The 24,469-nt window shown below is 44.0% G+C and overlaps 1 protein-coding gene across 6 annotated transcripts in view; it reads left to right on the forward strand.

Annotated features, from left to right (window-relative positions):
- The window catches only part of triobpb (TRIO and F-actin binding protein b), a 285,020-nt gene extending 272,171 nt beyond the window's left edge, over positions 1–12,849 (forward strand). For all 6 annotated transcript variants that reach the window (XM_059640825.1, XM_059640826.1, XM_059640828.1 and 3 more), the window contains 3 exons: positions 6,081–6,167; positions 6,290–6,453; positions 8,558–12,849. In XM_059640825.1, the coding sequence (XP_059496808.1) occupies positions 6,081–6,167; positions 6,290–6,451 (249 nt within the window). In that variant the 3' untranslated portion in view covers positions 6,452–6,453; positions 8,558–12,849. The remainder of the gene's footprint in view (positions 1–6,080; positions 6,168–6,289; positions 6,454–8,557) is intronic.
- The last annotated feature ends 11,620 nt before the right edge of the window (positions 12,850–24,469 follow it).

Here is a 24,469-nt window from a genome sequence, read left to right on the forward strand (position 1 = left end):
TACTATGGCTAACCTACCTTGCTTGCACATCCTGGACACTATGGGCAATTTAGCATGGCCAGTCCTCCTAACCTGCACATCTTTGGACTGTCGGAAGAGTAACCAGTGGAAACCCATGCACTCAACAGGGGAACGTCCAAACACCATACAGTCAGTCACCCCAGGCTGGGATAGAATCCAGTGAGCAGTGCTAGCCACTTACTAACAATGCCGCATGAAGAGGAGGAATTTTTTTCTGTCAGAGGGTTGTGAGTCTTTGGAAATCCTTGCCACACAGAGTTGTGAGGGCAGAGTCCTTATGTGTACTTATGGCTGAGATAGATTCTTGATCAGTGGGGGAATCAAGAATTATGGATAGGGCAGGAAAGTGGACGTGAGAAATGTCAGATCAGCCATAATCCTGTTGAGTGGTTCGAGGAGCTGAATGACCTACTCCTGTATCTGTTCCTTTTGGCTTATGGTTTTTAGTCTCATGGAAGTATATCTTGCTTGTTTTCTGAAGAGACTGGTGTATCCAAATAGCTTCCAGCAAGCTCTGAAGAATGTTCACTTAATACCTATAACTGAGATCCTATTCTCAGAACTTATAATAAATTAATAATGGGAGAACAACCAGGGAGCAATTAAACCTCCATCCTGTAGCTTTCATAGGCACAAACTTTCTGGCTTAAATATATTTTCAAAACAAGTTCAAACTCTGGTTTCACTTTGTTAGATTGGTTGTCTTCCTTTAAAGCCCCACTTAATGTTCAATATCTGCCAGGGTTTACGCATAATGCATCTCTGGAACTAAAATGACTAGTGTTCTTTGAACAAGAATCAACCTGCATTTAACATCCAGGCCTGGCCTCATAGACAAATATCAGTTTTTTTTGTTCTCTTTCTTTTAAAATAAATTGCTGCTCATAGTCCAAAGGTTACCTTTAGCTCTCAGCTCACAATTCACAGCTCCAAACTAAAAGTAAGAAAAATGAAAATGAAAAATCAGCAAGGGTTCTAACATTTGCTTGCGCAAAGTCTTCAGTATCTGCACTGAAGAGTGAGATTTCATCTGTATATTCAGGAAGGAGCCAATTTTGGTAGGCTGGAATTATTTCTAATATGTGCATGATGTTCATTTGGCAATGCCCAAAACTCTAATTACAACTGTGTATATGTTGCTGTGGTGAGGAGATTAGTTGGTGTAAAATGTATAGACGTAACACTTTGTAACAGGAATTACTCACTAGGAGACGTGTTTTATTTGAAGGAAATCTGCTCAACTCACAGCAGTCTCTACAAGCTCCATTAAAGATGTTTGTGAGTGCGTCAGTCTTGGCATTGTCAGTTGTCAAAGTTAGAAATGCAGGTTCCTTTATGGGCCAAATAGAACAGCTCCAGAAAGAACTGGGTTCTGAAGAGGAAAAAACATATAACTTTCAAAAATAAGCAGAAAAAAAGCTGAGCACGAAGATCCTCATTAGTATAGTGGTTAGTATCCCTACCTTTCCTGCAGGAAACCAGATTTTAATTCCTCGACATATGTGAACTGATGTTGGTGATAGCTGTATGTAAATTAGAGTTGGATTCTTGAAGGATTGAGCACCATGGGGGCTGCAGTACAAGGTTTCCCCCACCAAAGCCATGGATTTTGTCCCTCCCTTGTTTTACACACTTATTTGATTTTTGTTTTTATTGCACTTCCCTGTGGCCAATGCTTCCGATTCAGATGAGTGCTTTTCTGGTGGGCTATTCAAAAATAAGAGCTAGGCTTTGGACTGTTATGGCGCAGTAGCAGTGTTCCTATCCCTAGTCCAGAAGATCTGGGTTTAAATCCCACCTGCTCCACAGGTATGTCATAACATCTGAACAGATTGATTCAAAATATCAGGAGGTGGGTTCCTGTGTGTGATGTCCAGCAGAAGCCTGGAAGCATTTCGGAATGGGTGGGTACCACAAAGACTGGAGTGCATTTTCTCTTCCTGACATGATTTTAATTTAGTCTCCCTCGTATTTGCTTTCATTTTGTTTAAAAGGAACTAGATTTTTCCCCAGAGGGAAGTGGTTTACTGGATGTGGAAAAAGTCCAGAAGAGAACGGTGGAAACTGATGTTTGTGCTAAGTTATAAATATATAATAAAATCCTTGTAAATACAGTCATAGATATGTACAGCACAGAAACAGACCTGTTGGTCCAACTTGTCCATGCCAACCAAATATCTTAACTAAATCTAGTCCTATTTGCTAGCATTTGGCCCATATCCCTCTAAACCCTTCCTATTCATATACCCATCCAGGTGCCTTTTAAATGTTGTAACTGTACCAGCCTCTGCCACTTCCTTTGGCAGCTCATTCTATACACACACCAATCTGTGTGAAAAAGTTGTCCCTTAGGTCCTTTTTACATCTTACCCCTCTCATCTTAAATCCATGCCCTCTAGTTTTGGATTTACCCAACCCGGGGAATAGACCTTGGCTATTTGCCCTATCCGTGCCCCTCATGACTTTATAAATGTCTATTAGGTCACACCTCGTCCCCCACATGCCTCTGATGCTCCAGGGAAAATAGCCCCAACCTATTCAGCCTCTCCCTATAGGTCAAACGCTCCAACCCTGGCAACATCTTTGTCAATCTTTTTAGACCCCTTTCAAATTTCACAACATCCTTCCTATAGCAGGGAGACCAGAACTGAATGCAGCACTCCAAAAGTGGATCTTCAAAAGTCTTTTGCTGCCTAATGCAACATGTGGATATTGTTCTGTCAAGCACCAAGGATTACTTCCCAGATCTTGAATATGTTTATGCCCCTTCACAAGTTGAAGGTGTTGTTGAAAAAAATCAAGACAGCTGGCCTTGCTAAATTTTGTCCAATTGTCAAATCTTGAAGTTGTCACCTAACAGATGATGTATACGTAAACAAAGCTCAAGAAAAATCAATGCCTTGTGTCTTTCCAATCTTGCTGCTATACCTCAATACTAATTTACTTTTGTCTGATTTTCGCCTAATATAACATCTGTTGTATATCATGTGAGTAAGTTTGATGTGTCAGTACAATATAACCAGTTTCCAAGTGGGGGTTACTACATTGAAAGTGCTGTACATAATAAGTTAATCAAGGACTTTAATTATCCCATACAATCTACTATAACATATTGTAATCATCACTAATGTAATCTCAGATTGTCTCTAAAAAATAATGCGACTAAGCGATCATCAGCAAGTTGGCAACTCACACTTAATGTCTCAAAGGAATAACAGAATGGCTCAGTGGTTAGCACTCCTGTCTCACAACACCAGGGACCCAGGCTTGATTCCAGTCTCAGGTGACTGTTGATGTGGACTTTACACATTCTCCCTGTATCTGTGTGGATTTCCTCTAGGTGCTGTGGTTTCCTCCCACAGTCCAAAGATGTGCAGGTTAGGTGGATTGGCCATGGGAAATGCAAAGTTACAGGGATAAGGTAGGGGGTGGATCTGGGTGGGATTCTGTTTGGAGGGCAGTGTGGACTTGATGGGCCAAATAGCCTTATTCAACACTGCAGGGATTCTATGATTCTACCTACAAAGAAATAGAAATATGGTATAATTCTTAAATCATAGCTAAGCTCAGCACACGAGACTACAGAAAATGATGAAACAAAGGTTACATTTCAAGTTGCAGTGCGATTTAGAACATAGAACATAGAAAAGTACAGCACAGTACAGGCCCTTCGGCCCACTATGTTGTGCCGTGGAATAATCCTAATCCAAAAATAAAATAACCTAAACTACATTCCCCTCAATTCACTGCTGTCCATGTGCATGTCCAGCAGTCGCTTAAATGTGACTAATTGACTCCGCTTCCACGACTACCACTGGCAAACTATTCCATGCACTCACAACTCTCTGGGTGAAGAACCTCCCTCTGACGTCTCCTCTATACCTTCCTCCTAACACCTTTAAAACTATGACCCCTCGTGGCAGTCAGTCCTGCCCTGGGGAAAAGTCTCTGGCTATCGACTCTATCCATGCCTCTCATTACCTTGTACAGCTCGATCAGGTCACCTCTCTTCCTCCTTCTCTCCAGAAAGAAAAGTCCAAGCTCAGTCAACCTCTCCTCGTAAGACAAGCCCTCCAGTCCAGGCAGCATCCTGGTAAACCTCCTTTGCACCCTCTCCAAAGCCTCCACATCTTTCCTATAATAGGACGACCAGAACTGGACACAATATTCCAAGTGTGGTCTCACCAGGGTTTTGTAGAGCTGCAGCATAACCTCACGGCTCTTAAACTTGTTCCCCCGTTAATGAAAGCCAAAACACCATAATGCTTCCTGCCAAGTCTTTTTCGTGCCCCCTCCTGGCCCTCCTCAGTCCACTCTTGAGCTCCTTCTGAGCAAGCCTGTAATCCTCTAAAGCTGTGCTAGACCCTTGCTTCCGCCACCTTACGTAAGCTGCCTTTTTCTTTTTGACAAGAAGCACCTCTGTTCCTGTAATCCAAGGCTCTTTAATCTTACCCCTTCTTACCTGTCTCGGAGGAACAAATTTATGCATCACTCGCAATAACTGCTCCTTAAACAGTCTCCACATGTCTGTTGTGCCCTTTCTGTGGAACAATTGCTCCCAATCTGTACTTCCCAACTCCTGCTTGATGGGGTCATAGTTTCCTTTTCCCCAGTTAAATATCTTCCCCTGGTAACTGCTCCTTTCCCTTTTCCTGGCTATGGTAAATGTGAGGCTGTTGTGGTCACTTTCGCCAAAGTGTTCTCCCACCGCGACATCTGACACCTGTCCCGGCTCAGTGCCGAGCACCAAATCCAAAATGGCCTCCCCCTCGTCGGCCTGTCCACATCCTGAGTAAGGAAACCCTCCTGAACACACCTGACAAAAACGGCTCCATCCAAACCATCTGCACTAAGGAGGTTCCAATCAACCCACAACAACAACCCTGCTACGTTTGCGCTTTTCAACAATCTGCCTGCCTATGAGTTCTTTGATCTCCCTACTGCTATTTGGGGGTCTGTAGAAAACCCGCAATGAGGTGACTGCTCCCTTGTTGTTCCTGACTTCCACCCATACTGACTCAGTTGACAAACCTTCCTCGGCAACCTCAGTAGACGAGTCCTCATCAAAAGTTCTTTCAGCCACCGTTATACTGTCCTTGACTAACAAAGCCACACCTCCCCCTCTTTTACCACTTTCCCTGACCTTAACAAAGATCTAAACCTTGGAACCTGCAACATCCATTCCTGACCCTGCTCTATCCATGTCTCCGAAATGACCACAACATCGAAGTCCCAGGTACCTATCCAAGCTGCAAGCTCACCTACCTTATTCCGGATATTCCTGGCATTAAAGTAGACACACTACAACCCAGCTTGCTGTCTGCCAGCACACTCCTGTGACAGCGAAGTCCTGACCGTGTCCTCCCTACGCTCATCCTCCTGTGTTCGTCAAAGTACTCCTTCATTTCAGTGAGCTGAAAGTAATGAAGGCAGGGTAATGTCCTACCTCTGAACCAAGAGGCTCAGATTCAAGTCTCACCTGCTGCAGAGGTGTATTATGACACTTCTGAACAAGCTGATTAGAAAGTATCTCTGGTGCACTGGTAACTTGTGGCAACCTCTGGGCCAGAAAACTTAAGTTCAAGTCCCACCTACCGCAGAGATGTATCATAACAGGTCTCAACAGACTGATCAAAAACATCTAAAACATTGAAGTAAATAAAATTCTGATTAGCCTGAAAATGGTTGAGTGCTGTGATGTTATAGTTGATACCAATTAATGACAATGTTGTTAAGTGATAATCATTTGGGATGTCAATTCGTAGCTGTTCAGTGCAATTGATATCAATTGGTAGCTGAAATTTCAGTGCATTTCAGTGTTATTGAGATCAAAAGATGCTTGAATGAAAGCAGTTTAAGCAAATAATGTCAAAAGTTGTCAAACATCTCTGGGAGCTCACTCCCAGTACCAGTTATTCCCTGTGTAAACCACCTCATGCTTCTCCATTGGATTTTATACATACTCTACAATACAGTTCTAATCTGGCTGTAAACTAAAGAAGGACTCTTCGTTGGATGTTCCTGGATGACATGTGATCTTATTCTGTGCTCATCCACAGGTATTACTGCGGATTAAGGAGAATGAAGTGCAGAATCTCAGGAGGGAGACTATGTGCCTACGGGATGAGCTTCAGTCCATGCAGTGGGTGAGTGCAGCTGACATTCAGGATGCTGCAGCAAAGACTTGGGACTGCACTTCTGTCTCCTGTGTATGTGTTCATTGTCCAGAATAACCAGGATGATTTCTGTTAATGAATTTCTTTTGCAGGATAAGAAGTATGCAACAGACAGGTACAATGAAATCTACACTGAGCTAAGTGTCATGAAGGTCAGAACGGAGCGTGAACTCAATCAGGTTAAAGAACAGTTAAAGCTCGCTATGGCTGCACTCAAGGAAAAAGACACCTTGCAGAACAGCATCACTAAATGAAGGTGGGTTGTGCTCCTCCGTAATCTGAGACCCAGTTCTGAAGGCTGGAGCTGACACTTGCAACATGATAGGAAGTACCTCATTCCCAAAATTCTGATTCTCTTTTTCAAATTCCTTTATGTCCTCATCTCTTCCTAACCATGTAACGTCATCCACACATTTCTCAGATCTCTGAACTCATCTGATTCAGAGGCAAATTCGTAAGATAGACGGTGGCTGAGGGAATGTGAACGAAACACAGAAAATTACATAAAGTGAAATAATTAATTCTCCAGGAATATTGCCAACTTGAGTTGAGATCCCTTCAGTTGAGATTAACTAATTCAGCACAGAGGTTAAGTCTGGATCCATCTTCTTTTTTCCCAGTTGTTCCAACTTAAGTGTGAGTTTGATATTCTACTAGTTTTTAAGGGGTTGTGCCAAAATTTGACTGTTTAGATTTGACTTTTTATTAATACACTGAAGCCATGGAATTAAATTTGCTTGTCATTTGTTTAAAAAGTCTGCAGTGTTTGTTTACATATTAGTGATTTTGACTAAGTTTTTGCATGAAGCCTATATATCCAACTGGGCTTCAAGCCTAAGGATTTAAGAGGAAGCTGAATAAACACACTAGGCAGAAAAGAATAGGAAGAAAATGATGATTGAGTGAGATAAAGGAGGTCTGGGGGGGGTGACTTATATGACTCCAGAGTGATGCCAGTGGAACTCCATCACGGGTGAGCTGCTGGCAGAGCTCTGTGGCAGGAGGAATTGTTAAATATTTCATGTGGAGTCATAGAAGTGATGAGCAAGGAAGGGGCCTGTGAAGCCTCGACTAATCAGGGAGGGCCTTTTACCATCCAAACACTGCCAGTTTGGTCCTGTCTCCAGGATTTCACTCAAAACTGCTCAACATCTGTACTCTTCCTCTTTATGGTGCTATGTCCTGTTAATCTGGTCAGGGTCCCGATTGCCAAACTCCAGAACTAACCAAGGAGTGAGCCAGTTGTGACTTTCTAATCCTCTCATTTGTGACTGAGGGTTTCCTGCATGTCTAGATCCTTCTTGCATTTCATTTTCTGAGGCATTTAGATAAATCTCCCTCTTTCCCTTCATTCTCTAGGTCTGTCACCTGGAGGTTTCCCTGCGTTATGTTGGGATCATGCGCCTTGTGAGAGTAGTTCGGTGCCCTCATTCTACACACCCACTAGCGTGAAGTCATTTTTCTTTACCTACTGTATCAATTCCCTGCACTAGAAAGCCCCAGTCAACCCACCATTTCAACACCTCTATTCCAGTCTAGTTACATGTCATCTTATATAAGAACATAAGAATTAAGAACAGGAAAGGCCATTCAGCCTCTTAAACCTGCTTAGTTGTTCCATAAGATCATGGCTGAGTTGATTATGGTTTTAACTCCATTTTCCTCCCTGGCTGCCTTCATCCTTGACTTCCATGTTAATCAAAAATATGTTTAATTCAATGTTGAACATATGTAATGACCAAGCCTCCATTACCCACTGGAGAAGAGAATTCCACAGCGTAATAACCATGTGAGAGAGGAAATTCTTCATCAACCTCTGTCTTAAATGTAAGGCCTTTTTATTTTTAAACTCTAGCCCCTAGAATCTCCAACGAGGGGAAATATCATCTCAGCATCCACCTTGTCAAGCTCTCTCACAATCTAACACGTTTCAATAAGATCATATCTCACTCTTCTAAACTTCAATGTGTACGACCCAACCTGCTCAAACTTACCTCACAAGGCCAACCCCTTCATCTCAGGAATCAGCCCAGTGAACTTCCTCTGAACTGATTGCAATGTAAGTAAATTGCTCCTTTAATAAACAGACCAACTGGGTTTATTTACCCTGGACTCCAAGGATCACTGGGCCTTTGGAGCCACATGAGAATCATGGACAATAGTTTGGTCAATACCTAAAATAGTTGAGCCAAGAGCATTTGATGCAGCCTCTGGGTGTATGTAGGAAAGATATACCTCATGAGTACCTAGTGTATTGATGAATTCAGAGAAAGAAGAAAAGAGAATTCGGAAAGGTGTTTAAAATTGTAAATGGGAAGGTCATTCATTCTTCTTCTGTTTCCTTTTGTCTTCCTTCACAGACCAGGGCCCTGGCATTACCACACAGGAAGAGAAGTTAAATTTAATGCTTAAGCCTTCAGTAATAATCCAAGATGGTGAAAATCCCAGTGAACAGTAGCTGTGAAGAAGACAACCACTCCTTTTTCCTTGCCTTTTCTTAATAAGTTCTCCCACTGTGGATTACTGCTGTGAAATTAAAAGTGAATAGACATATAGAAATGTATTCACACAGGTTATCAATTTAATCCCTTGCTGCCTTTGAAACCCTGTTTTCGGCTCCCAGCCAAGCACCCCTCAGTTTAGCTGTCACCATAGTGGCGTTATGCTGACGGTGGTCTTCCATCATCCAATGCTCACAGGTTGCTGACTGTATTCTGCAGCAAATGCTACATGCTGGGTTTCTCATACAGCCCCCTCCCATGCATTTCCCCCTTTTATCCCTGTGGGACGCCAGGAATTAGGGTTGCCAACATCCCCCAAATTGGTCATCAGAATGTTCATCCAGCCAATGGAAAAGCAAGCAGGCTCTATGTTACTCAATTAGACAGCTTTTGACTGTCACTCAAACTCCTAACATTTTTGTAATTATTAAAAAAAATGTTCAGAGGCTTCTTAAATTGATATTTCTTCTCCAGGGCTTGCTTGTCCCAGATCCTCTTGGCTACTCCTGCAAGAGTTAACCATCCTCACTGTGGATCCACTTGGTGTAACTGACTGTATAGCAAATTCCTTTACCCACTTTTGGTAAACATTGCATTTAAGAAAAGCTATTTTTTAAAGAAATTACAAACAGTTTATTATTCCTATTAAATGTTATATAAAGCACTATTTGAGGGTAACATGTTGCAATGTTAAGACTTAATACATGGGTCTTTAATAATTGCTTATATGGTATTTTTTCTGTATTTGCCCCATCATCAGTCAAATGCTCCCTTAAAGCCAGCACTTAGGCTGTGCCTAGGAACATAGGACATGGAAGAAGGGAAAGCAGTCGATTGAGCCCGTACCACTATTCAGTCACCAAAGGTCTGCTTAATTCTAGCAGCCTCCCTTGGTTTCACAACCATTAGCACTAGCATTCAGCAGGAACTGTTGAAGGGGATGTCACCTTATGTCTACCTGCTGTCATGGAGTTCAAAGATAGCTGTTGAAAGTCACATTGCAAGAGAACAGTGAGAAATCTCTTTTTGTTTTTCTTTGTCCTGTTCTCCTGGTCCCACATTTCACTGCTTCTTGAAGGGTAACTGCTCCTTGGGGTCCCTTCATCTATCTCTCCAGGACCTTACCCAAGTGCCCGGATTCCATGTGTAGTTTGGTTTATGTAGATGTGTGGGGTGCCCGAACATCAGCAGTCTCCTGTAAAAAAGCACCTTTACAGAGAGTCTCTGATCAATGCCAATAGAATTTCAAGAAAGGTCTGACTGCTATGGATGCTCCGCTTCTGTCAATATTAGTCATGTGGGTACAAGATGCATGAAGGGAGCAGAGAAAACATTGTAGATGTAAATGCTCCCAAAGAAGGCAGAGAAGAGTTGGTTCAGTTACGTTTGGTCAGCTGTAACCACTCCTCACAATGTTTAAGTTCACATGTCATGAATATGGTGAAATCCAATGCACCACAGTGCCTTTTTGTCTATTATGGTGTGTATACCACCTCCTTGTATGGAAACACTATTAATGTAAGTAGGTGTGGTTCAATCTTAACTACCCTCTGAAATGGCCAGGGGAGCCACACTGTTTCAATGTCAGTTAAGGATGGGCAACAAATGCTGGTCTTGTCTATGACCTTACATCCATTAAAAAAATAAATTGTTATAAAGTTAATTCGAGTCCAGTGAACATTGCTATATACAGGCTGAGGAACATGCTAAGAAACATGCAAGTGATTAAGTTAAATCAACTGAAACTGCACAATAAGGTAACTATTGTACCAGCTATCCAGCCATTACTCCCTTCAGGCATGGCGTTGCAAGATTACCGAAGGAGTTTTGGAACCCCCAGTGATTGCTGTCCTTACTCCCACACCCTCCAGGCTATCATACCTATCAGCAGCCAGGACCTGATTCATTGTCAGTCTTCCTGGCAGTCCCTCTTCCCTGTCAGATGTACTTGACTTCAATCTTTCATTGTCAGGAGCATGAGCCATGAACGAAACTGACCCATCCAATGTGTCTGATTTATCAGGCTGTTGTCCAATATCTGGTCTTGAAGGAGCATAACTTTGCTTCTGACCCAACCACAAATTCCACTCACTAACTCACCATCTACTCAACACCCGCTGTGTTCACTGATGTGCACTGATTCCCAGTCCACCAAGCCATGAATTTGATAACTCTCATGCTTGTTCTCAAATTGTTACATAGCTTCCACCTTCCCTCTTTATAATCTCCCCATCCTCACAACTCTCTTGAGATCTGTGCATTTCCCCAGTTCTAGCCATCATCATTAGCAGATCTATCTATATCTGTCTGGGCCCTAAGCTCTAGAATTCCTTCCCTAAATCTCTATCTATGATTCCCCTAAACTGTGTTGCCAACAGGGACCTGAATGTTCTCATGAGGGGTGCACACAAGTCCGTCCCTTTATAATGCTACATCTGCTTGGTCATGTTAGAATCTTTAAAAGACTTGCAGATTTTTGTCACCTGTCTTAATTTGTCTAATTCATTGGTAACCCTTTTCCTTCCACCCAAGATGTGTTGCTATGACAAAAACATTGCATAAACATGAGTTTTTTTTTGGTGTACCTTCAGCCAGCTATCACATAAACAGTTTGGACATAATTCCTGCTACCCAATGTCTCTGATCATAAGTGTCTAGTCTCAATTTCTCCAACGCCACTGTAAGTTGTGGGTCTCAACACTCAAGAAGCCACCTGTTTTATGTGTCAATATGCTGCAATAAAGTTACTGTTTTTGACATCAGCTAAATACTTGCAGCAGAGGGGAGGAAAAAAAAACTGTACACAATTCTTTTTTTATTTACTCATTCACAGGATGTGAGGGTCACTGGCAAAACTAGCATTTGATGTCCATCTCTAATGGCCATTGAGAAAGTGATGGTGAAGCATCTTTTTAAACCACTGTAATCCTTATGGTCTAGGAACACCCATAATAATGTCAGGGAGGGAGATCCAGGATTCTGATCTCATGACAGTGAATAAATAGTTATATATTCCCAAGTCAGGATCTTGTGTGTCTTGTAGGGGAACTTGCAGGTGTCGGGTTCTTGTACCTGTTGGCTGAGCCGTCCTTCTAGATATTATAAATCACAGGTTTGAGGGGTCCCGTCTAAGAAGCCTTGGTGAACTCCTGTGGTGTACATTGAAGAAGGTGCACAGTGCTGCCACTATGCATCAACAGTATGGAAGTGAATGTTGAAGGTTGTTGATTGAGATGCCAGTTGAGTGGCTGTTTTACCTAGTGGGTGTCAAGCTTCATGAGTATTGTTGGAGCTGCACTCATATAGGCAAATTCCATCACACTCCTGCTATATGTCTAAGGGTTGGTGAACGGGCTCTGGGGATTCAGGAGGTGAGTTCTTAGCTGCTGACCAGATCTTAACTGGCCCAGTTCAGTTTCTGGTCACTTGTTGCCCCAGGATGTTGATAGCAGGAGCATTCAGTAATGATGGTAATGCCACTGCACGTCAAGGGAAAATGGTTAGATTTTGCCTTGTTGGCAACTGTCATTGCCCTGACACAGTGTGAGCATGGATGTTAGTTGTCTTTTATCAGCCCAAACCTCAATGTTATTCAAGTCTTGCTGCATATGTACACAGACTGTTTTAATATCTGAGCAGCTGTGAATTGTATTGAACATCGTACAATCATCTGCAAACATCCCCACTTCTGACTTTCTGTGGAGGGAAGATCATTGATGAAGCAACTGAAGATGGTTGGGCCCAGGACGCTATCCTGAGGAACTCCTGCAGAGATGTCCTCAGACTGAGATAATTGACCTCCAACAACCACAAGTATCTTCCTTCATGCCAGGCATGACTCCTACCAATGGAAACCTTTTCCCCTGATTTCTATTGACTTAAGTTTTGTGAGGGCTCTTTGACCTCAGTCAAATGCTGCCTTGATGTTAAGGGCAGTCACTCTCATCTCCCCTCATCTCATCCATACGCAGGTTCCAATTTGACTCATAAATCAGAAAAAATGCTTTACAATGTTACAATAATGTGAGTTAACGGAAGAAGCACTGCAGGCAGCTGCCATGTATCAAGCAAGCCGCTGTGTGATATGAAGTTATTGCAATATTCTATGAGTATTTTTCAATGTAGAGTACACTATAAAATAAATGTTTAACTATGAGTGAAAATTTGAAAAGTTATTCAGTTTGTGACTCAGCAACTTTCAGCTGCACAGGATGCAAAAGTAATGTCAACTAATTCATAGGTGCAGGACAAGACCATTCAACCCAACAAGCCTACTCCAATGTGAAATAATATGGCTTAAAGTCAAGTGGACTGTCCAAAATCTTCACCACTCCATGCGTTATAGATTGGAGGTCAGTGGGCAAGCCACACATAGCATGTTCGGAGATCCCTTCACACCTTCAGACACGAGGCACCATAACACCATAAAGGACTACTCCAAAACAAGAACATCTAAATAAACATATGAGGGAAAAGGATTTAAAGAGTTATGGTGATTAATTTTGAAGGGGAAAGATGGAAGGAGGCCAAGCGGAGTGTGAAGAGCAGCATGCAGTGATTAGGCCAAATGGCCTGTTTCTGTACTATGTCACCCTCAACCTTCACGCCCTGATGAAGCATTGGGCCACTGGTCCCAGTGTGTCATCATAGGGCTTGATGTCAGAATTTTGTTGATAATGCCCCTTTGAAACATTTTGAAAGATGTTACTATTTAAAAGCACTATGAAAAACATGTTTTTGTAAAACTTGCCTGAAACTTTGTAGCAAAGAACAAGATAGGAGTAGGGAGAGACAGTTGCATTGATTTTCTTCTCCCAGCAGCTGCAATACCACACGTAGGTTTATCCATGTGTTAAATGGCCTGATTTACTGTGAGCAATGCCACATGTATTTATGTACATTGGTACTTAGATACATGCTGCAACAGACCAGACTCCACAAATTCCTGTCTCCATCGTTGCTGAATTAACCAGTACAGTTGAACTTGTGGTATATGTGCACCAGTTCCAGGGTCAACATTGTACTTTTGAGCACATTAGGAACTCTTTGACCCGAGGAAATGGCAGTGATTCAACACGGTGGACTTCTCTGTTTGGCAGGGGTTTGGCATAATGGGCTCATCAATTACCAAAGATTCCAAAGCAATCACTTCTTTACTCCTTAAATTATTTTGAGGAATGTTGGGCCAGATTGTGAGCTCCACCAGTGTCAGGACGGAAGGTGAATAGTGTGTACCAGTTTCACATTTTGGTCAAGGTGGTTTTGAGCCTGCCAAGGCCTTCTGCCCCCATTTACAGATACGGTGAGCAGGTGATTGGAGATATATTGAGGATAAATGATGGAGGCTGCGCAGTACTTTGCCATAAGTTGTAGTGTGATTCCAAGTGACAGGGTGGGGTATGAGTGCCAGCAGGCTCACAGGCCCAACCTCCCTGCTTGAGTGGTGGGGTGCAATCAAAGGCTGCCATGTAGATCAATTCCACCACTTGGGGCTTGGCTACTAGTTGTATCTTTTTTTAATTAATGTATTTTGCAAGTGGCTGATCGGGAGTTTGTTGTTGAAGCCTCCTCACCCTGCCCTGCTGCCTTTGATTGGCCCTTCAACTTCAATAACCTGCCCATCAAAATCAACGTTGGGGGCGGCACAGTGGCTCAGTGGTTAGCACTGTAGCCTCACAGCACCAGGGACCCAGGTTCGATTCACGCCTCGGGCGACTGTCTGTGTGGAGTTTGCACATTTTCCCCGTGTCTGCGTGCGTTTCCTCCAGGTGCTCCGGTTTCCTCCCATTGTCCAAAGATGTGCAGGTTAGGTGGATTGGCCATGCTAAACTGCCCGTAGTGTTCAGGGGTGTGTGGGTTATAGGGGGATGGGTCTGGGTGGGATGCTTCAAGGGGCGGTGTGGACTTGTTGGGCCAAAGGGCCTGTTTCCACACTGTAGGGAATCTAATCTAATCTAATACTGTTTCCCTCGAGAGTAAGCTTCCAACCTGAAAACAGACCTGACTCCAGTTCTCCATTCCACAAAAGCAAACATTCAGCCTTTACAGTTTGATCAAATTGAGAGAAACTTGTACGGGACAAATCACTTACGTTTGATAAGTCAAGAGTTAGCATCAAACACTCAGCACAGTTGGATTAGAAGTCAGACTCTACATGTAGTTTGGCTTCAAGTGCACACCACAATGCTACATCAATATAATCTCTTCTATTGCAGTTATTGTGAGGTTCAGTTCAATCCAGTTGCTAATGCAATTTGTGCTGTAGACCAATGGGATATGCAAACTGCCTCATATTTTGTACCATCACTAAGATGTTGTTTTCCTACCCATGTAACATCACCTCCACCTCTGTACCTTTATTCAAAGTTTCACCTACACCTTCATTATCTCTAGTCTCATCTGTTCCAGTGCAGTCCTGGCTGGTCTCCCACATTTTACCTTCTTTAAATCTGAGGTCAGCCTAAACTCCACCCAAGTCCCATTCCTCTGTCACCCCCTGTGCTCACTGAGCTACATTAGTTTTTGGTCAAGCAATATCTGGATACTAAAAGTTGTCATCCTTTCTTTCAAATCCTTATAATGGCTTTGTCCCCTCCCTATTTCTGTAATCAGCTCCATAATCGTCTGCAATATCTGCACTCCTTTAATTGGGCATCTTGTACATTCCCAACTGTAGGCCCTCTATTGGACTCAGGTAATTAAAAATGGAACTTCTCCAAATCTGGATATTGTTTGGTCCGCATTGCAATAAGCTTTGACCCTAAATAGCTGGGCTGAGAGATGTTTGGAGGTTGCCAACTGCTGACTGGCTTTGCATGCTTGACGTTTCCTATGCTGGGGTGAACCATGACCCGACTTGACCCTGGCACTTTCTGCATCTCCTGTTTATGGATTAATTTTGACTTGAAAAACTCAAAATGACACGCACATGGTCCCAAAATGTGTGCTCAGACTTCCTGTAGCTGTACCTCATGAAGTGGCTTGGTGGCATCTGTGAAGTGCCTCAATTTTACAGATGCTATGTAAATATAAATGCTGAAGTAAATGAATTTTACATTGACTGCAAAAAAAGCCAGAGAGAACCATCACCTCAGGACCTGGAGGTTCAGAACTTTTGAACACACTGCGCTGCTTGCCCCTTTGGTACTTACAAGTTATTGCTCTACTTTCAATTAACAAACAACTTTAATTTATTCCCAAATATTATTTGAGTTTTAATTCATTTGTTTTGTCGTGTCAGAACATTTTGCACTGACAATCGTGACCTTTTGAGCTTCTCGTTGTTTTGCCATCAAGGATGAATTACAGTGGAAGGAGAAAATAGAATTAGGTTCAAAACCAGTTCAAATACCAGCTGCTAGAACTAATTAAGACCAGTATGTTATCACTGCCTGGTTGGTACAAAAGGGGTTAAAGAGATACTGCAAGATGTTGCTCAAACCTTACGTAGAATAAGTAATGTATTGATGTAGATAAAATGGATTATGATTGGGTGGTTTACTAGGTAGTGTGTATAGAATCATGTAGTCGAATCTCCCTGGAATGCCTGGAAATGGCTTCTCTGTAACAGATAATTGATCAGTGGAAATGGGCACTTTATTCAGAAGTGCAATTCTCATCATGTGAAACTCAAGGAACTTGAGTCTGATTTGATCTACAGGTTACGAGAGGGAAGAAAACGTTCCCACTTCAGCACCATGTACAAGATGCTGTGCAGAAATTTACCAAGGTTCTTTGAACAGTACCTTCCAAACCCACAACCAGATCCATCGAGAAGGACAAGGATAGCAGATACATGGGAATATCTCCTCCTGCAGGTTTCCCTCCAAGTCACTCATCATTCTGGCTTGGAAATATACCACTGTTCCTTCAGTGTCTCTGAGCAAAGTCCTGGAACCCTGGACTAAAAGCATCATGGATCTACCAACACCACATGTACTGCAGTGATTCAAAAAGACAGCTCATCACCATTCCTCCAAGGCAACTAGGGATGGGGAATAAGTGCTGGCCCAGCCAAATGATGCCTACGAACCATGAATGAATTTAACAAGAAAAATTAACCACATGACCCACATTAGCCATTCTGTTACATCATCTATAAATCCCAGCTGGCATTCCTTAATTAATCCACAATTACCCAAGTGAATATTAATAATATCCCAAGTTATCACTTTTAAAAATGTTTCCCATCACCAAGTTAAAATGACTCGCCAAACATTGCTTGATTTATCCCTGCATCCTTTTTTGTGCAAGGGTGTAACATTTGCATTTCTCTGGTGCCTCCCTGAGATTAAGGGAAACTGGATGATTATGGCTAGTACTTCCAGTGTCTCCAACCTAAAAATCAGCCCAAGCACAGTGGATTGTGGACATGTTTACTTTGTGATTAAGCAAATGACTTTGAGCCGCAAGTTCAGTTTCAGAAAACTGGCACAACTTTTTAAAGGTAACAAAGTGTGAAGCTGGATGAACACAGCAGGCCAAGCAGCATCTCAGGAGCACAAATGCTGACGTTTCGGGCTGAGACCCTTCATCAGAGAGGGGGATGGGGAGAGGGTTCTGGAATGAATAGGGAGAGAGGGGGAGGCGGACCGAAGATGGAGAGAAAAGAAGATAGGTGGAGAGGAGAGTATAGGTGGGGAGGTAGGGAGGGGATACGTCAGTCCAGGGAAGACGGACAGGTCAAGGAGGTGGGATGAGGTTAGTAGGTAGGAAATGGAGGTGCGGCTTGAGGTGGGAGGAAGGGATGGGTGAGAAGAAGAACAGGTTAGGGAGGTGGGGATGAGCTGGTCTGGTTTTGGGATGCAGTGGGGGAGGGGATAAGCTGGGCTGGTTTTGGGATGCAGTGGGGGAAGGGGAGATGTTGAAGCTTGTGAAGTCCGCATTGATACCATTGGGCTGCAGGGTTCCCAAGCGGAATATGAGTTGTTGTTCCTGCAACCTTTGGGTGGCATCATTGTGGCACTGCAGGAGGCCCATGATGGACATGTCATCTGAGGAATGGGAGGTGCAGTTGTTTATTGCGAACCAAGCGGAGGGTTCTGCAAAGCGGTCCCCAAGCCTCCGCTTGGTTTCCCCAATGTAGAGGAGGCCACACCGGGTACAATGGATACAGTATACCACATTGGTAGATGTGCAGGTGAACATCTGCTGAACATGGAAAGTCATCTTGGGGCCTGGGATGGGGGTGAGGGAGGAGGTGTGGGGGCAAGTGTGGCACGTCCTGCGGTTGCAGGGGAAGGTGCTGGGTGTGGTGGGATTGGAGGGGGAGTGTGGAGCGGACAAGGGAGTCATGGAGAGAGTGGTCTCTCCGGAAGGCAGACAAGAGTGGGGATGGAAAAATGTCTTGGGTGGTGGAGTCGGATTGTAGATGGTGGAAGAGTCGGAGGATGATGCGTTGTATCTGGAGGTTGGTGCAGTGGTATGTGAGAACGAGGGGGATCCTCTTGGGGCGGTTGTGGCGGGGGCATTCCTCAGACAACTCCCTCTCCCATTCCTCAGACGAGTCGCGAACCATTTTAACTCCCCCTCCCATTCCTCAGACAACATGTCCATCATGGGCGTCCTGCAATGCCACAATGATGCCACCCGAAGGTTGCAGGAACAGCAACTCATATTCCGCTTGGGAACCCTGCAGCCCAATGGTATCAATGTGGACTTCACAAGCTTCAACATCTCCCCTTCCCCCACTGCATCCCAAAACCAGCCTAGCTCGTCCCCTCCCCCCACTGCATCCCAAAACCAGTCCAGCTCATCCCCGCCTCCCTAACCTGTTCTTCCTCTCACCAATCCCTTCCTCCCACCTCAAGCCGCACCTCCATTTCCTACCTACTAACCTCAACCCGCCTCCTCGACCTGTCCGTCTTCCCTGGACTGACTTATCCCCTCCCTATCGCCCCACCTATTCTCTCCTCTCCACCTATCTTCTTTTCTCTCCATCTTTGGTCCGCCTCCCCCTCTCTCCCTATTTATTCCAGTTCCCTCTCCCCATCCCCCTCTCTGATGATGGGTCTAGGCCCGAAACATCAGCTTTTGTGCTCCTGAGATGCTGTGTTCATCCAGCTTCACACTTTGTTATCTTGGATTCATCAGCATCTGCAGTTCCCATTATCACTGACACAACTTTTTAAAGCACCTGATTGCCAATTGTGACCAACAATGTCCACCCCAAGGTCTATTTTTTTCTCTATCCATTGACACAGGAAGAAACAGTTGCGGATAGCCAATAAATCAACGGCAGAACCCTATAACATCAACTGGCTGGAAAATTAGAAAATTAACCCAGCAACACAATGAATTTTCAATTCATGATGGTGTGTGGCTTAGAAGATAACTGGCAGGTGGTAATGTTCCTTTGTACTTTCTGTCCTTCTTAGTGATAAAGGTTGCAGTTTTGGTAGGTACTGTTGGTGAGTTGCTGCAGTGCATCTACAGTGTGTCAGTGGTGGAGGAAGTGAATGCAGAAATTGGTGGATGGGGTGCCAATCAAGTGAGCCGCATTGTCCTGATGGTGTTGAGTTTCATGTGCGTTGTTGGAGCTACACTCATCCAGGCCATTGAGGAATCTTCCATCACACTCCTGATTTGTGCCTTATAGATGTTAGACAGGCTTTGTGGAATCAGAAGATGCATTTTTGTCACAGGATTCCCAACATCTGACCTGCTGTTTAGCTATGGCAAAAAAGCAGAATCAACGTCATCACCCATTTTAGGATGTTCAGGGATAACAAGGTGTTGAGCTGGATGAACACAAGGTGCCAGGTATCAATGTGGATTTCACAAGCTTCAAAATCTCCCCTCCCCCTACTGCATCCCAAAACCAGTCCAGCTCGTCCCTGCCTCCCTAACCTGTTCTTCCTGAGTTCAAAGTGAGAGGAGGAAAGTTTAAGGGAGATATGCGTGGAAAGTTCTTTACACAGACGGTGGTGGGTGCCTGGAACGCGTTGCCAGCGGAGGTGGTAGACACAGACATGTTAGCGTCTTTTAAGATATATTTGGACAGGTACATGGATAGGCAGGGAGCAAATGGACACAGACCGTTAGAAAATAGATGACAGGTTAGACAGAGGATCTTGATCGGCGCAGGCTTGGAGGACCGAAGGGCCTGTTCCTGTCCTGTAGGTTTCTTTGTTCTTTGTTCCTCTCACCTATCCCCTCCTCCCACCTCAAGCCACACCCCCATTTCCCACCTACTAACCTCATCCCACCCCCTTGACCTGGCCGTCCTCCCCGGACTGATCTATTTCCTCCCTAGCTCCCCAACTACACTCACCCCCTACTGGTCCATCCCCATGTCTTTGACTTGTCTGTCCCCTCTCCACCTATCTGCTCCTCTATCTGTCTTCTATCTGCCTCCCCCTCTCTCCCTATTTATTTCAGAACCCTCTTCCCCTCCACCATTTCTGATGAAGGGTCTAGGCCCAAAACGTCAGCCTTCCTTCTCCTATGATGCTGCGTTCATCCGGCTCAACACCTCGTTATCTCAGATTCTCCAGCATCTGCAGTTGCTATTATGTCTTAGGATGTTCAGGGTATTGTTTAAGATAATACCACAAATGCAATGAGTGTCCACTAGGGGGAGCTGAGTTTGTGATGTTGCGATGGTGGTTTCACTTTTAGCTGACAGTTGCCGTGGTTAACAGTAGTGATGTTCCTCAGATGAAGGGTCTAGGCCCGAAACGTCAGCTTTTGTGCTCCTGAGATGCTGCTGGGCCTGCTGTGTTCATCCAGCTTCACATTTTATTATCTTGGATTCTCCAGCATCTGCAGTTCCCATTATCACAGGATGTGAACACTTCTCAGATTATCTCATGAATAGGTGAGATTCAGGATCAAAACTGACCATAAACCATTAATCACATTGTAAGGACCAAATGAAAGTGAAAATGCCTTTGAGAATACAGTGGTTCAGGTTTTTTTTCTTTATTCATTCGGGGGTGAGGACATCACTTTTAGGCAGCATTTATTGCCCATCCCTAATTGCCCAGAGGGCAGTTGAGAGTCAACTACATTACTGTGGGTCTGGAGTCAGACCAGGTAAGGATGGCAGTTTCCTGTTAGTGAACCAGGTGGGCTTTTCCAAAAAGTGGCAACAGGTTCATGGTTATCATCAGATTCTTAATTCCGGATATTTTTTATTGAATTCAGATTCCACCGTCTGCTGTGGCAGAATGTTATCTTGGTTTCTGGATTAACAGTCAAGTAGATAATACCACTAGGTCATTGCCTCAAGCTACAATGGCTTGACTACATTCCAGGCAAGCTGCAGATATCAGCCAATACATTTTGCAGAATAATGGATGATCAGGCTGACAAGTAAGAGTGAATCCACTTTGAAGAGTGGATGTACCATCAACTACAGAGGAAGAGAAATTAAGAAATTCATGCAGATAAGACTCATCAGAAAGCAGATGAGGAGAGCATTAAGATCAGACAGCTTTGACTGAATGGGTTGCTCAGATCTTGTTCAATAGCTCAAGTTCTGAACAAGTATCATAAACTTCAGACTGGTTATACTGAAGTGAATGAGGAAAGAAGCCCTGAAATGACTTGATGACTCATGCTGAGGTATGGCTAAATGCAGAGTTAGACCTAAACAATCTGTTTGGAAGCCAAAGATTTTGAAGGAAATAAAGAATTTTATATTGTCTTGTCCAACATGTGCAATCAACTGTCAGGTACCAACAAAGCTGTAATGTCTTCAACATTTCCAGATAAAACTTGGCAGAGACTAGCAATAGTTTTCTTTGCTGTCAAAGCGAAGACTCATTTAGAACTGGTGGACGACTGGAGGTGGAGTGAAGTTGTTGAGGGGGGAGGGAACATGTGGTTAGTGGCAGCTTCATGCTCAGAGCTGAAAGTGGTGGGTTAAATGCTCAACATATCCAAATCCTTCCTCACAACCAGAACTGTCTGCTGTTGTTCACTTGGTTGCAGTTCAATTTTGTGTTAGACCATAAGACGATGTGACATAGGAGCAGAAGTAGGCCATTCAGGCCATTAAATCTGCCACACCATTCAAAGAAATTATGGCTGGTTTGATAATTTTTAATTCCACTTTCTTGCTTTTCTCCTGTAAACTTTGATTTCCTCTCTAATTAAAAATCACTCTGTCTTAGCTTTTAATATACTCTAATGACCAACCTCAACTGCCCTCTGTGATAAAGATTCACTACCCCCCATGAAAAGAAATTCCTCCCCATCTCTGTTTTATGAACTCTCATTCTGAGATTATGCTCTTTGATCTAGCCAATTAGCCAATTGGCTATCAGCCAATCTTCATACAAGCTCAGACCATACTTCTGAGTTACTTTTGAATAACTATTAACAGTGTACGGAGCAGCATACTCTGGGTGTACAGGTTCTAACCTTCTGGCAGGTGATCTCACAGTTACATCACAGTTACCTCAGAGACTTATCAAAACATTCATTGAGCCTTATCACTATAGTAACACTCTCACCTATAAGTCAGAGGTCATGAGTTTAACTTTCACTCTGGGGATATGAAAAGTGGGAATAAAAACAAGGCTTGGATTCTATTCCACCTTTCAGATCTTTAGGGTGTCCCAGTTTGCTTCACAGCCAATACTTTCAAAATAGACTCACTGCTGTAAAGTAAGTCAAGTCATGCACAGCAAGCTCCCACAAATAAGAACGTGATAATGGTTAGATATAATGTTTCACTGAAGCTGACCCTCCTACAATAGAGGAAGTGCTGTACTATTGGAAGTGACGTCTTTCAATTGTGATAGTATACTGAGGCCCCCTCTGCCTTCTCAGGTGTAAAAGCACTCACAGCACAATCTCGGAGGAGAACAGGTGAGTGTAACCTGGCACCTGCGACTGCATTTCTCCCTCAATCAACATTGCAGAAACACATAATTATATTACCAGTTACTGTGCACAAATTTCCATCAAGCCATCACTGTCATACTTGATTGACTGCCTGCAATAAACTGGGATATCACATGGTTATGTCCAAAATCATCTAAATGCTGTTCTTTCTTTTTAAGCTGATTTCTATGATGATTACTTTTCTGGACAAAATTGTAATTTTTTCAGAAAATGAATTTAATACTCCTTCATTAAGATCCATATTTAGCACTTGATAGGTTACGGTTTTAAAATTAGGACACCTTTTTATTTGTAAATTCTCATAGAGACAAATTCTACCTCAGCTTATTATTGACTCTCCTTGCAATGAGCAGACCTTGGAAACCATGTTGCCACCTAGTGCCGTAATGTGGAGGTGCTGGTGTTGGACTGGGGGTAGACAAGGTCAGAAGTTACATGAGATAGTGGGAACTGCCGATGCTGGAGAATCTGAGATAACAAGGTGTAGAGCTGGATGAACACAGCAGGCCAAGGAGCATCAGAGGAGCAGGAAGGCTGACATTTCATGTCTGAACCCTTCTTCGGAAATGAGGGAGGGGAAGGGGATTCTGAAATAAATAGAGACGGGGGAGGTGGGTCGAAGATGGATAAAGGAGCAGATAGGTGGAGGGGAGACAGACAGGTCAGAGGCGGGGATGGAGCCAGTAAAGGTGAGTGTAGGTGGGGAGTTAGGCCAGGGATAGGTCAGTCCAGAGAGGACGGATAGGTCAAGGAGGGAGGATGAGGCTGGTGGGTATGAGGTGGGAGTGGGGCTTGAGGTGGGAGGAGTGGAAAGGTGGGAGGAAGGACAGACATGTTAGGGAGGCGGGGACGAACTGGGTTGATTTTGGGATCCAGTCGGAGGAGGGGAGATTTTGAAGCTTGTGAAATCCACATTGATACCATTGGGCTGATGGGTTTCCAAGCGAAATATGAGGTGCTGTTCCTGCAACCTTCGGGTGGCATCATTGTGGCACTGCAGGAGGCCCAGGATGGACATGTCATCCAAGAAGTGGGAGGGGGAGTTGAAATGGTTCACGACTGGGAGGTGCAGTCGTTTGTCGTGAACGGAGCATAGGTGTTCCACGAAGCGGTCTGCAAACCTCCGCTTGGTTTCCCCGATGTAGAGAAGGCCGTAACGAGAACAGTGGATACAGTATACCACATTAGCAGATGTGCAGGTGAACATCTGCTTGATGTGGAAGGTCTTCTTGAGGCCTGGGATGGGGGTGAGGGGGGAGGTCTAGGGGCAGGTGTAGCATTTCCTGCAGTTGCAAGGAAAAGTGCTGGGTGTGGTGGGGCTGGAGGGGAGTGTAGTGCAGACAAGGGAGTCACGGAGAGAGTGGTCCCTCCAGAAAGCAGATAAGGGCGGGGAGGGAAAAATGTCTTTGGTGGTGGGGTCGGATTGCAGAATGCAGAAGTGCCGGAGGTTGATGCATTGGATCCAGAGGTTGGTGGGGTGGTATGTGAGGACAAGGGGAATTCTGATTTGGTTGTTGTTGCAGGGAGGGAGTGTGAGGAATGTGTTGTGGGAAATGCGCGAGACACAGTCAAGGGTGTTTACAACCACTGTGGAGGATAACTTGTGGTCCTTGAAAAACAAGAACATCTGGGATGTCCAGGAGTGGAATGCCTCATCTCGGGTGCAGATGCGGCAGAGGTGAAGGACTTGGAAATTGGGCATGGCATTTTTGCAGCAAGGTGGATGAGAGGAGGTGTATTCTAGGTGGCTGTGGGAGTCGGTAGGCTTGAAATGGATATTGGTTTCTAGGTGGTTGCTAGAGATGGAAACAGAGAGGTCCAGGAAGGAGAGAGAGGTATCAGAGATAGTCCAGGTGAACTTAAGGTTGGGGTGGAAGGTGTTGGTGAAGTGGATGAACTGTTCAAGCTCCTCGTGGG

Source organism: Stegostoma tigrinum, chromosome 38, assembly GCF_030684315.1.
Source record: "Stegostoma tigrinum isolate sSteTig4 chromosome 38, sSteTig4.hap1, whole genome shotgun sequence".
Classification (NCBI taxonomy): Eukaryota; Metazoa; Chordata; class Chondrichthyes; order Orectolobiformes; family Stegostomatidae; genus Stegostoma; species Stegostoma tigrinum.